Source organism: Sabethes cyaneus, chromosome 1 (genome assembly GCF_943734655.1).
Source record: "Sabethes cyaneus chromosome 1, idSabCyanKW18_F2, whole genome shotgun sequence".
Classification (NCBI taxonomy): Eukaryota; Metazoa; Arthropoda; class Insecta; order Diptera; family Culicidae; genus Sabethes; species Sabethes cyaneus.
In genome coordinates, this window is record NC_071353.1 from 73,079,811 (window position 1) to 73,092,372 (window position 12,562).

Sequence of the window (12,562 nt, forward strand, 5' to 3'; positions counted from 1 at the left end):
CTTCTCGATTTGATTAATATTTCTTTAAATTTATTTGTTGAATTATATACTGCTTTGTAATTTTGATAACACTAAATATGACTAAACAGTCGATTTTTCTTTGAGTTCTATATAAGTAGTTCATCTACTCTTTACTACTACAATCTACTACTACAATTAATGCAAAACCGATATAAAATGACTTTGTATCTCACCGAAATTAGTTCAATTATAACGCTCATCAAAGCAGACGCTCGTTCTATCTATAACAGATCGCAATCCGAAATTGCCAAACTTTCCATTTATCGAGTACGGTTGCCGCGACGGTGTCCGCTTTGAGCCTCGGTGGACTAAATCTAGTGTCGTGAAAGGTTCACTACTGGTGATACATCTCTGAACAATTTTATGGTGCCGAAACCCGGGTGCAAGTGCAGTAGTGAACCACCGAGTGCAGTCTTTTTGCAGTGCCATCCAGTTAAACTTATTCTTTGTCGTTTGTAGCCGCGCAAATCCGGCTTTACACCTCATCACGTTCGTTCTAGTGTTTCTGGTGGCACCTGGACCAAAGAAAGTGTTCGGAAATAACTACTATTCGAGTACCCGTCGAAACGGCGGTGAAAATCATAACCTCTATACCACGAGGACCTATTGTGTAACGAGCTATTGTGCTACAGACTATTGTGCGCGAATCACGCACCACGTGTAGTGATATCCACTAGAACCAATCCACTGTCGTCGCAGTCGTGAAAATACGTCTAAACACTCCATTTCGTAATTCTAGTGGTCACTGGTAGCAGCTTAGTGAAAAGAAGATCTCGGTAATTGCTTTCCTCTCGAATACCCGTCAACGCGCGGTGAAAAATCTAACCTCTTTACAGTGAGGTCCTATTGTATTGCAGTACATTGTGTGCAAACCACGTGCAGGTGGGTTGCCTTTGGGCCATTGTTTGTGCTCAAAATGAAGAAATCGGCTGTGCGGAAAAATACTCTCCATCACAAAACGCTTTTGCGACGGAGGAATAATGTTCTCGGATCAGCGAAACTGATACAACAGTTCGATGATCAATATGACCCTGAAACGCAAGTGAATCAAATATCGTTACGGATCGCTCGTCTCGATGAACTGTGGACAACATTTGAAAGTGTGCAAGATGAAATTGAAGTGATCGAAGACGAACAAGAAGATTTCGCGGAGTGCCGGCAAGAATTTAATGACATGTATTTCGCGTTAAAAGCTTCGCTCAGTAGTAAACTCCCTCAAAATGACGCTTCACCAGTTAATCCCGTGCCTCAAGCTGCCCATCAGGGCGCTCAGTCGGTTCCGCAAATTATGGTAGTAAAACTTCCCGAACTGATGATGCCAGAGTTTGACGGTCAACCTGAACAATGGATTCAGTTTCGCGACTTATTTAAATCCGTAATTCATTCCAATGTGCAAATATCGGCTGTGCAAAAATTACATTATTTGCGCAGTTGCTTGAAAGGCGATGCTTCTCGTCTGATTTCGTCTATTACTATCTCCGCGGACAATTATACAATAGCATGGAAGACTATCTGTGACCGATTCGAAAATGCGAACTATTTAGTGAAGCAGCACATGTCTGCGTTATTCCGCGTACCCTCCGTGCGAAAGGGATCTGCGTCGGCTTTGTCTGAAGTGGCCGACGAGTTTAACCGCCATGTTGGAATTCTTGACAAGCTTGAGGATAGGGAAGCTCATTGGAACTCATTTCTAGTTGAGCGGCTAAGCAGCCTACTCGACGATAAATCTCTCCTTGAGTGGGAAAATCAGTGTAAAGAAGAAGAAGTTCCTCAATATGCCGTGTTGCTTGAGTTCATTCGAAAGAGATCGCGTACATTACAAAAGTGCATTACAGTATGTGGTACTCCGTCGGGCACACAAATGAAACCGGTAAAACCTAAAACCACCTCCTCTCACGTTGCTTCCGAAAATGTAGTGAAATGTCCGAGCTGGAAACAAGCTCACCCGTTGATCCAATGTGAGACTTTCATCAAGTTGAGCCCGTACGATCGACTTGAGTTTGCCAAAAAACATCGCTTGTGTGTTAACTGTTTGAGAGGTGGTCATAGGTCTCGGGATTGTCGTAGTAGTTTGTGTAGAACGTGTGACAAAAGACATCATAGTATGTTGCATTTACCAATGCGATCTTCTACGGCAGCAATTGTCGCTTCCCCGAGTGAAGAACAATCACCGAACACTTCCCAAGCGTGCACAGCTATTTGTTCTGCACCAACCACTACATCTCAAGCTGAGATTTCGTATTCGGTCGCGAACACACCACCGGTGGTGTTCACACGTTCTTTACCCCAGGCCGTCGGGTCGCTTTCGCACACCACGTCGCCTGTCGCCGCGATCGATGGCCCCCCCTCTCCGTCGTCGGTTGTATCGTACGATCGAAATGATTCAGAGCCGCTTCCATACTGCCCCCAGCTGCCTGCTACATCGTTAACGCAGGCGAACACTAGCTTTGAAAGTATTGTATTTCTATCTACAGCTGTCGTTCGAGTTCGAGATGTGAACAACGTGTACCACTACGCACGTGCTTTATTGGATAGTGGTTCTCAATCGAACTTTGTGTCGGAATCACTTTGTCAGAGACTCGGCCTCAAACGTACTCGAATTAATCTCCCTGTTAGTGGTATAGGGCAAGCAACCGTAAATGTGCATTATAAAGTAAATATCGCCCTATCATCACGTTTTGGAGGTTTCGAACAACAAATAGATTGCTTGGTCCTACCAAGGTTAACCGTTAGCCTCCCTAGTCGTAGTATTGATATATCTCGATGGGCGATTCCGCGTAATTTACCATTAGCTGATCCGAGATTTAATATTTCCCACGGAGTCGATCTCATTGTTGGAGCGGAATTGTTTTATACTTTGCTTGCATCCCAAAAATTAACCCTTACTGACGGATATCCTATTTTGCAGAAGACCGTTTTGGGATACGTGGTGTCTGGGAAAGGCAGCTCTCAAGCGATGGATACGGTGGTGTGTCACGTCGCTACTGACCAAGATCTCAACGTCCAACTGGAACGGATGTGGGAGGTCGACGATTTCGATGTGGGACGAGCGCTAACGCAGGACGAGCAATATGTGGAAGACCATTTTAAGCGCACGGTATCGCGTGATGAAACCGCACGTTACATTGTGCGATTGCCGCTTAGAGAATCACGTGTCCCTCTACTTGGCGATTCCTACAAGGCTGCTGTGAACAGATTTTCGATCATGGAGAGGCGCTTCGCCAAGGATAACGAGCTACGTGAGGAGTATACACGCTTTATGGAGGAATATCTAAAGCTGGGGCATGTGGAAGAGTGTTCTTGCGTCGCGGGCCCGCAGTTTTACCTTCCGCATCATGCTGTTCGACGACCCGAAAGCACGACAACAAAAACCCGGGTCGTCTTCGACGCAAGCAGTAAATCACACGGTCAATTGTCGCTGAACGAAATTCTTTTCGCTGGTCCAACGGTACAACCAGCCTTGCTCGTTGTTATACTAAATTTCCGGTGCCCCCAGTACGTGTTCGCCGCCGACGCCGAGAAAATGTTTCGGCAAACATGGGTGCATCCGGACGATCGGAGATTCCTGTCGATTTTATGGCGTTCGGATCCATGCCTAGCGTTGAAACATTATCACTTGAAGACCGTTACATACGGATTAGCCTGTTCTCCGTATCAAGCTGCCCGCGTATTGAACCAGCCAGCTGAAGATGATGGGGATCAACATCCACTAGCCGCACCAGTAGTTAAACATCGTTTCTATGTGGATGATGCCCTTGCCGGAGGTGATGATTTGGAGGAGGTCGCGGAGACTTGTCGTCAGCTACGAGAGCTTCTAAGCGACGGAGGATTTACCCTTCGTAAATGGTATGCCAACGATCCGAACGTGTTGCGTCATATTCCCAGCGAGCTCTGCGGAACTACTGGTCCGACGGAAATTGGACGTGATCCAGTAACGAAGGCGCTAGGACTGTTTTGGAACCCAAGCTCAGATCAGCTTAGCTTTCAAGTTCCCAACTTGGGGACCTTGCCTGTTGTTACCAAGCGAGCCGTGGTGTCTGAAATGTCGAGGCTCTTTGACCCACTAGGACTTTTAGGACCGGTAGTCATCAGTGCACGAATATTCGTCCAAGGATTGTGGGCTAGACGGTTAGCTTGGGATGAAGCTTTACCCGATCAAGACAGCCAGTGGTGGCAAGGATTTCGTGATGAATTGGCTCACCTGAAGAAAATTTCCATTCCGCGACGCGTGGTTCCCAATTCGCGTCAGGATTACCAGCTGCATTGTTTTTGCGACGCGTCGTCGAAGGGCTACGGATGCAATGTGTATGTGGTCGGACTGAATATTGAAGGGAACATCGAAAGCAAGCTGCTGATCTCCAAGTCACGAGTCGCCCCTCTACGTGGCCTCTCCATTCCAAGGTTGGAACTATGTGCGGCCGTGCTTGGTAGCCAACTGATTCATAACCTACGTACAACTACGGACTTCGTTGGTTCTGTCGTATTTTGGTCGGACAGCACAGTCGTGTTGCACTGGATCTGGTCCCCACCGAATGAGTGGAAAGTTTTTGTCTCTAATCGGGTAGCAGAAGTTCAACGTCTTACTCGAGGCCTACCCTGGAATCATGTCTCGTCCGAGTTAAACCCCGCGGATGCTATATCCCGCGGTATAAATCCAATCCAAATCATCGATAATTCATTATGGTGGCATGGGCCGCCGTTCTTAACGCAGCCAGTTGAAACTTGGCCAAAATTTCCACGAGCTCTACAGATTGTAAGCTGCTGCACGTTGTGTTCGCGGACTGCAGAACCACTTTACCTAAAAAAAATAGCAAGAAACAAAAAGATTAGTGTTTCAATATTAGTATTTAGAAGAATTGGGGTTAAATAAAAAGCAAAGAAGGGATAAAATAAAATTTAGGAATGAGGAAATACAGAAATAGAAATTTAACAGCTACTTACCTGAAAGCATGCCACTGATGTCGTCGTCTGAAGTCCACTAATAATTAATCAAAACAAACCGCTACCAACAAAATCGAAGATGGCCAATGAACGTCACATGTGACAGCATTGACGGAGAAGACAGCATTCGCTACCCGTCCCGCTTCAGGCGAAATCGGATGGTAACCGTAGAGGGCAATAGTAGATAGAGATCACTAGTACTAACACTTCCATTTCAAACAAAAACCGAAATTATATGATTTCATTTTGAAATTGTTATACAAGATAATAAAAAGGCAAGAACAAAAAAAAATGAAAGGTTGAAAGGAATGAAAGCGATTCCACAAGCGTCGTTTAAAATAATTCTATTCAAAGCCTGAATACTGTACAGTGCGTTAAACAACTTGTAAAGCCGAGTACTAATGTTTGAAATTCAAATTGGAAGGAGAGTGAAGTGAAACAAAGGTGGAGTTAGTAGTACTAGTCGAAGGTTAGCAGAAAAGATTGCTACAATGTGATACTGGTCAATCAGTTGAAAAATTGTGATATTGATCGAAATGTTTGAATTTCACTAATGTAGATCGACCCGCCTGGAGTTTTGTCGTGGCTGATCGTCCCGTTTCCCGCTTGTTGGTGTTGGATCTACGATTGCTGTTTGGCCTACTGTTTCCGGGGTTCAATTAAGCCGATTGGACCTAGACGTGCTGTTGCTGTCGATCTGTTGACCTGGAATTTCCTGGTGTTGTCTGGCCTGGTTTGTAGCTGATGGTTGGTGAGTCAAGCTTGACCCGATCAAGAAGTTTGTGTACACGTGTTATGAAGAAGATATTGTAAATTGGAGTGGCAGAAGAATTGAACAAACAGGACTGACGAATTTGATTAAAGGACACCTTTTATTCTTTCTTTGTTCATAGCTATTTGAAGAATTCCCCATTCTTATAAGTGTTTCTGCAAATTCGATTAAATTCTCTGCGCACCGAATCCTTGAGATTCAAAGGGGGAGTCTCATTCTCGCAACCTTATAATTGGCGCCCAACGTAAAAGTAGAAACCTTATTTCGAAATGGAGGAAATTATTTCTAAAGATATGAATGTAGCTTATTTGAGTGACGATGAATTAGACTATGAGTTAAAGCTTCGTGGAATAAAGGGTACTGATTGTTCTCTAAATGCAAAGCAAAGGGCTTTGAGAAATGCTTTCAGAGAAGAGCGGAAAAATAATGAAAATATCCCATTCTCTAGTGAAAAGATCAAGCCAGAAGAAGAAATTGCAGCTCTAACGTGCAAAATGATTCACATTTCCTTTAAAGATGTTCCAAGTAATCAAATTGAATATCAAAAACTTTTAACAAAGACAGTTCATACAGCTAAACGACTAGAACGAATAGAGAAAGCAGGATTGGAATCTGAAATAATGGAAAACATAATTAACAATAAACCGGCCTTTGTTGAATTTTTGAAACGAATGGGTGAAGCGGAAGAAAGAAGTTTATTAGAAGAATTTGATGATTTACAATCTTTGGCTGCGGGAAATAGTACTGACAAGCAGCAAGTTAATAAAAGTAACATAAATGAATTGAATGATGATCAAGAGGAAGTGGAAATAATTCCTGGAGAAAGCAGAAATAATATACGAATAGTGAATAGTACGTTTACAGGGGAAAAAGCTAATGATACTTACCTGTCAAAAAAGGAATATGATGAATTGGAAACAGCTATGAAAATTTTGCGTAAATACCAGCAAAGGCAAGAAACTTACCTGGAAATTATAAATAAATTTAAATTCGATATGTCGTTTCTCGATCGAAAATCAGCAGTGATGAGTGAAAATAACGAAAAAGAAAAGCCAATTGTTATACAAAATATTTCGGAACCCAAACAAGCTGATAAATCAGTTGTTGCCAGATGGAATGTAACATTTAGCGGGGACGGCAAAGGGTTATCATTATCACAATTCGCAAATACGATTGATTTGTTAAAAAAATCGCAAAACATTTCAGATGAGGAATTAAAGAGAAATGCATTTTTTCTATTCTCAGGACAAGCGCGCGAATGGTATTTAACATTTCATCAAAGTTATCAAACATGGATAGATATTTTAGAAGGTCTGTATAGCTTTTATTTATCCTCCAACCATGATTCGTTTAAATACAAAGAAATTCTGAAAACAGTACAAAGTGAAAATGAATCCTTTGATAAATATTACCTAAAAATGGAAAAATTATTTAAAGAGTTGTCTTACAAGTTATCGGATTCTGAAAAACTGAAAATACTAAAAGAAAATCTCAGTTCAGCGTATTTATTTCGATTGGCACCTTACATGGCACGACTTAGAACTATACCGGAATTACAATTCTATTGTAAACAACTGGATGACGTTGATTATAGCATACAGGTGCGCGGTGGTGAATATTTAAACTCTCGGAACCCTCCTTGTGACAATCCTCAAATAGCGTCGATGAATGGTCCGTCTAGAAGTAATGTGAACATAAATAATTTGAATGAGAATATGTATAACAACCGTCGTCTTCCAAACAAACATCCTTATCCCAGTTTCTATAACAACGACACTAGATTAAAACAAGGAAATCGCGGCACTAATTCTAGTGGGAGTTTTGTGCGACAAATGAACACACCGAACAGAATATGGAACCATCGAACGAATAATTCCCCACCAATAAACCAAAGAAATCAATTGAATAACGTAAACCGGTCTGAATTTATGAATGATCAAAGCAGAAACCATTATGATCGGTACGCAAACGCGAGAGACACCGGGACAATCAGAAAACAATATAATACGTATAATGAAAGTAGGAACCAAAGCCACGGCAGAAACGAACTGATGAATAGAAATGAGAATAGCACGAATAATCCGATAGGGCAAACAGCTAATGTAATTAAACGAGATGATTTCTGTTGGAATTGCGGAAAAAAGGTCATATATACAGAAAGTGTTTTTCAAAACTGAGAAATAAATTTTGCGGCGGATGTGGAGCGAAAGATGTTAGTTTTCAAGAATGCAGGAAATGTAATTCGGGAAACGATTAGAAGAGACTGTTGTAATGAGCCACTCAGTCTCAGAAATCGATCGAGCTCAAAACTATGATTACTTCGCGAACAAGAAACTTATTATAAACATTCCAAACGATAAGAGAAATTACGCGTACGTGAACATACTTCATGAAGGTCTCCTAGGTCTACTGGATTCCGGCTCAGAAGTAACGGTTATCGGTAAAGAGGCGGGTGACATTATTAATCGTACAAATTTAGAACGCTACCCTATTGACTTGAATATTAGAACAGCAGATGGCACAAGACATGCTGCTGAGTCTTGTTATCATATCCCTTTTAAATATAACGAACAAGTTCGCGTAATTCCCACGTTATATATACCAACGTTGAGTAACAAACTAATATTAGGTGTCGATTTTTTTGAAAATTTCGGAGTAAAATTAGTAGTGGAGAGTCAAGATGTAGGGGAACTGTGGGTAAGACGAACAGGTTAAGAATAACAGCTAATATAATACAGAGAACTTATGATTTATAAAACCTAAATACAGTTTACTTCAGTTCAACATATTGTTTTCAAAAGGAGCTAGTGAAATATTTAACAAAAAATGTTTTTCAATGTGTATTTTGAGTTTTAAAAATGGTCCGAAAAAGTGAACTTTTTTAGTGCTGCGGGTGAAACGGACAATGTGCGGGGGTAAGATGGACAGGTATTGTGAATCGCCCCAACTGAGCGCATATTATTATTTTTGACCCTTAACAAATTGAATACGTAAAATATGGTGGTGTAGCGTGCAAAAAATGAAGGGGGCAGTCCACCCCCTCCCACTAGAGGCAGTCAATAGAAAGTTGTTTGGCAGCGGCAATATGAACAAGCATTCCAAAAACTGTTTCATGCCTGGCCGCTGCTGATTTGTTTGAAGTTCACGTTTTCCGGTTAAATTTTCATTTATATGCTTGAGGTATCACTAAGAAGCAAAATCAACAATTTTAATATAATATGTTCACTGACCATCTTACCCACACTAGCAGTTGTCCATTTCACCCCATCATTATACATTTTTTTAAAGCGTTCACAATTTTTCATACGCAAATGAAATTACGTATTATTTCAATGCAGACGTTACTTGAAAATGTATTAAATCGAAATACTTCATGCTATGGGCAACATTTTGGAATTAAACCACTCAAAAAGCTTAATTCCGACGGAAAAAAAGTTACATCCCAACGCAGAATCATGTCCAATTTTTAGTTTTTTTGTACTTTATCAAAATTGGAAAGTTTTAAATGATGATGGAAACGTTTAGACATCATGAGATAGGAAGATGGTTGGATGCCCATCAAAACATTTACGAATTTTAATGCTTAACTGGTAGAATCAACCACCTGTCCGTCTTACCCACCCTGTTCGTCTTACCCACAGTTCCCCTAAGCATACACGAGATAGCTACCGAACACGAGCTTTCGGGAAAGCAAAAAGAAATGCTGAAAGCAGCGTCGAATGAATTTCTCATTTCATCAAAAACTTTTATTGGTAAGACGGAACTGATAGAGCATAAAATTGATCTGATGGATGATAAACCAGTCCAAATCAATCCTTATAAATGGTCTCCATATGTACAGCAAGATGTGAATGATGCACTTGATCAATTGTTAGAGTTAGGATTAATTTCTGAGGCTGACACTGATTTTTTCCAGCCTATTTGCCCAGTTAAGAAGAAAGATGGAGGTGTTAGAATCGTTCTAGATTGTCGGGAATTAAATAAGAAAACAGTTCGTGATCACTATCCAATACCCTATATGAATAGTATTCTATCACAGTTAGGCCCATGCAACTTTCTAACCACACTAGATTTAAAATTAGCATACCATCAGATACCGTTAGAAGAGAATTCAAAAAAGTACACGGGTTTCAAGGTAAATGGCAGAGGATTGTTCATATGGAATGTAATGCCAAATGGCTTAATGAATGCGCCTATGACATTGGCCAAATGCATGGATAAAATATTAGGAGTAGACTTGCTGCCGCATGTATTTGTATATCTGGATGATATTATAATTGCAACTGAAACATTCGAAGAGCATACACTCAAGTCTTTTTTTACACGGTTTGTTTTTTTCGATTACTCGAAAACGGTGCAGTTAAGGAACTATTTACAATCAACGTGAGGAATGTCGAGCTACTCCCAAAGGTATTGAGAAATAAATGAATGGTCTCTAAGTTACCCCGTTCTTAATACTCAAAAAACCAAACCGTGTAAAAAAAGTACTTGAGTGTATTAGATTATTAAAGGAAGTAGCAAGACGATTAAAGCGAGCAAATTTAAGTATTAGCTTAGAAAAGTCACATTTTTGTAAAAAAGAGGTGAAATATTTGGGATTTATACTTAACCAAGACGGATTTTCGGTGAGCGATGATAAAATTGAAGCAGTGTTGAATTTCAAGACACCAAAGACAGCTAGAGATGTTAGGAGATTGATAGGCGTAGTAAATTTCTACCGCCGTTTTATACCAAATTGTTCGCAATTAACAACCCCTCTCACAGATTTGTTAAAGTCTAGCAAAACCTTCTGCTGGACTAAAGAAGCCAATGAAGCTTTTCTTGGCATAAAATCAGTGCTTTCGTCAGCACCAGTATTAAGCAATCCAAGGTTCGATCAACAGTTCATTTTAGAAACAGATGCTTCTGACTATGCGATGGGAGCAGTTCTGTATCAAGAAATTGAAGGCGAAACTAAAGTAATCGCCTATCACTCTGCAAAATTTACTTCAGCTGAAAGAAAATACGCAGCTACGGAAAGGAAATGTTTAGCAGTATTAAAAGCTCTTGAACATTTTAGAGGATATATTCAAGGTGTCCATGTTACAGTACGAATGGATTGCCAAGCTTTAATCTTTTTGAAAAACTTGAAATGCGAAGGTAGTAATCGTTTGTCACGGTGGAATCTGAGATTAGCAGCTTTTGATATAACACTAGAACATAGGAAAGGAGTGATGAATGTAGTACCAGATTGGTTATCTAGACCGATTGAATCTATGTCAATTGCGTCGTCCTGGTATAAGAAGCTCAAATCTGCAATAGAGTTAGATCCTGAATGTTACCCAGACTTTCGAATAATCAACAACAAGCTTTATAAATACGCGATGAGTGAGTCAGAGCTTGTAGATCATTCTTATGATTGGAAGGAAATAGTACCAGAAGATAATAGAAAGCTCATATTGAAGCAAGCTCATGACGATTCCGCACATTTAGGCGTAGACAAAACGGCAGAACGCATAAAACTTCGGTATTACTGGCCGAAATTAATGCAAGATGTTAAAGAGTATGTGAAGAATTGTAAAAGCTGTAAGGCAGCAAAACCCAGTTACGGTAGGAAACAAACCAATGATGGGAAATCCTAAGCAAGCTGATTTTCCATTTCAACTAATATCAGTTGACTACATAGGTCCATTGCCTAGGTCAATATTAGGATTTAGACACATCCTGGTAGTAGCCTGTTGGTTTAGCAAATTTTGTTTTTTACATCCGGTGAGAGAGATAAGCGCCAAAAGCCTTTGTCGATTCATAGAAATTGATGTGTTCCGAAGATTTTCGGTGAGTGAAATATTAATATCGGATAATGCTACGGTATTTATAGGAAAGGCATTTAAAGCATTGTTGTCAAAATACGATGTAAAACATTTTCTTTCGGCAAGTTATCATCCACAGAACAATCCGTGTGAAAGATACCATCGAGTGATTAATGCCGCGTTACGTTGTTATGTAGGAGAAGATCAAAGAAAGTGGGATGAAGCGTTACCAATAATAGAACATGCTATAAATACTAGTAGGCACTCATCAACTAAATTTACACCATATTTCTTAGTATTCGGGAGAGAGCATGTGATTTCGGGACAGGAGTACAATTTAAGACGCAATTTTGATACGAAAGGTATTGAATCAGAGAAAAGGCCAGAATGGGAAGCAAAATTGAGGGAAATTGTAAAACAAAATATGGCAAAAGCTTTTCAAGCTTATTCCCATTCATATAATCTGAGAAGTACGAAAAGGAATTTGGAATACAAGATTGGAGACATAGTTTGGAGAGATTCATTTCTGCAAAGTAATGCAGCAAACAATTTTAGTGCCAAACTTGGGCCTAAATACATAGAATGTAAAATTTCGAAAATTATGGGAAATAATACTTATGAATTGACGGACTTAAACGGGAAAAAGTTAGGAATATTTAGTTCAAAAAATTTTCATAGATAAGGAATGTAAATAAAATTAATGGTGGTGGAATTAATGGGAAATAAACAACAAAAAACAACAAAAAAATAAATAAAAATAAAAATAAGAAAAAAATAAATAAAAATAAAAATAAAAATAAGAAAAAAATATAGAAAATAATAAAACTTACGGTAAAATAAACTTGAACTTGATCAACTCAATGAATATGTATCGGTTGGAGGTATTTTAGATAGTAAAGATGTCCAGATTGAGTGAGAATGATTTCCTGTGATTGATGGGTTTAGATCGAACTCGAAAAGTTCATCATGCGCGCGTTTTTCATGAGAAGGGGTAAATGTAGAAATGAAAGGATTCCTAAAAAACAGAAAGAATGAAGGA

General features: G+C 39.9%; 1 protein-coding gene across 1 annotated transcript; it reads left to right on the forward strand.

Annotated features, from left to right (window-relative positions):
• The first annotated feature begins 937 nt into the window (after positions 1–937).
• LOC128745823 (uncharacterized) lies at positions 938–5,707 on the forward strand. Its single transcript, XM_053842895.1, has 2 exons — positions 938–4,774; positions 5,522–5,707. The coding sequence occupies exons 1-2, from the start codon at positions 938–940 to the stop codon at positions 5,705–5,707; spliced, it is 4,023 nt and encodes a 1,340-aa protein (XP_053698870.1).
• Positions 5,708–12,562: the final 6,855 nt, after the last annotated feature.

Excerpts from the sequence above, each read along its gene's own strand:
- LOC128745823 (XM_053842895.1), top strand. The coding sequence starts at position 938 with ATGAAGAAATCGGCTGTGCGGAAAAATACTCTCCATCACAAAACGCTT. Across the intron at positions 4,775-5,521 it reads TTCCACGAGCTCTACAGATT|ATCGACCCGCCTGGAGTTTT; the intron begins GTAAGCTGCTGC and ends TCACTAATGTAG.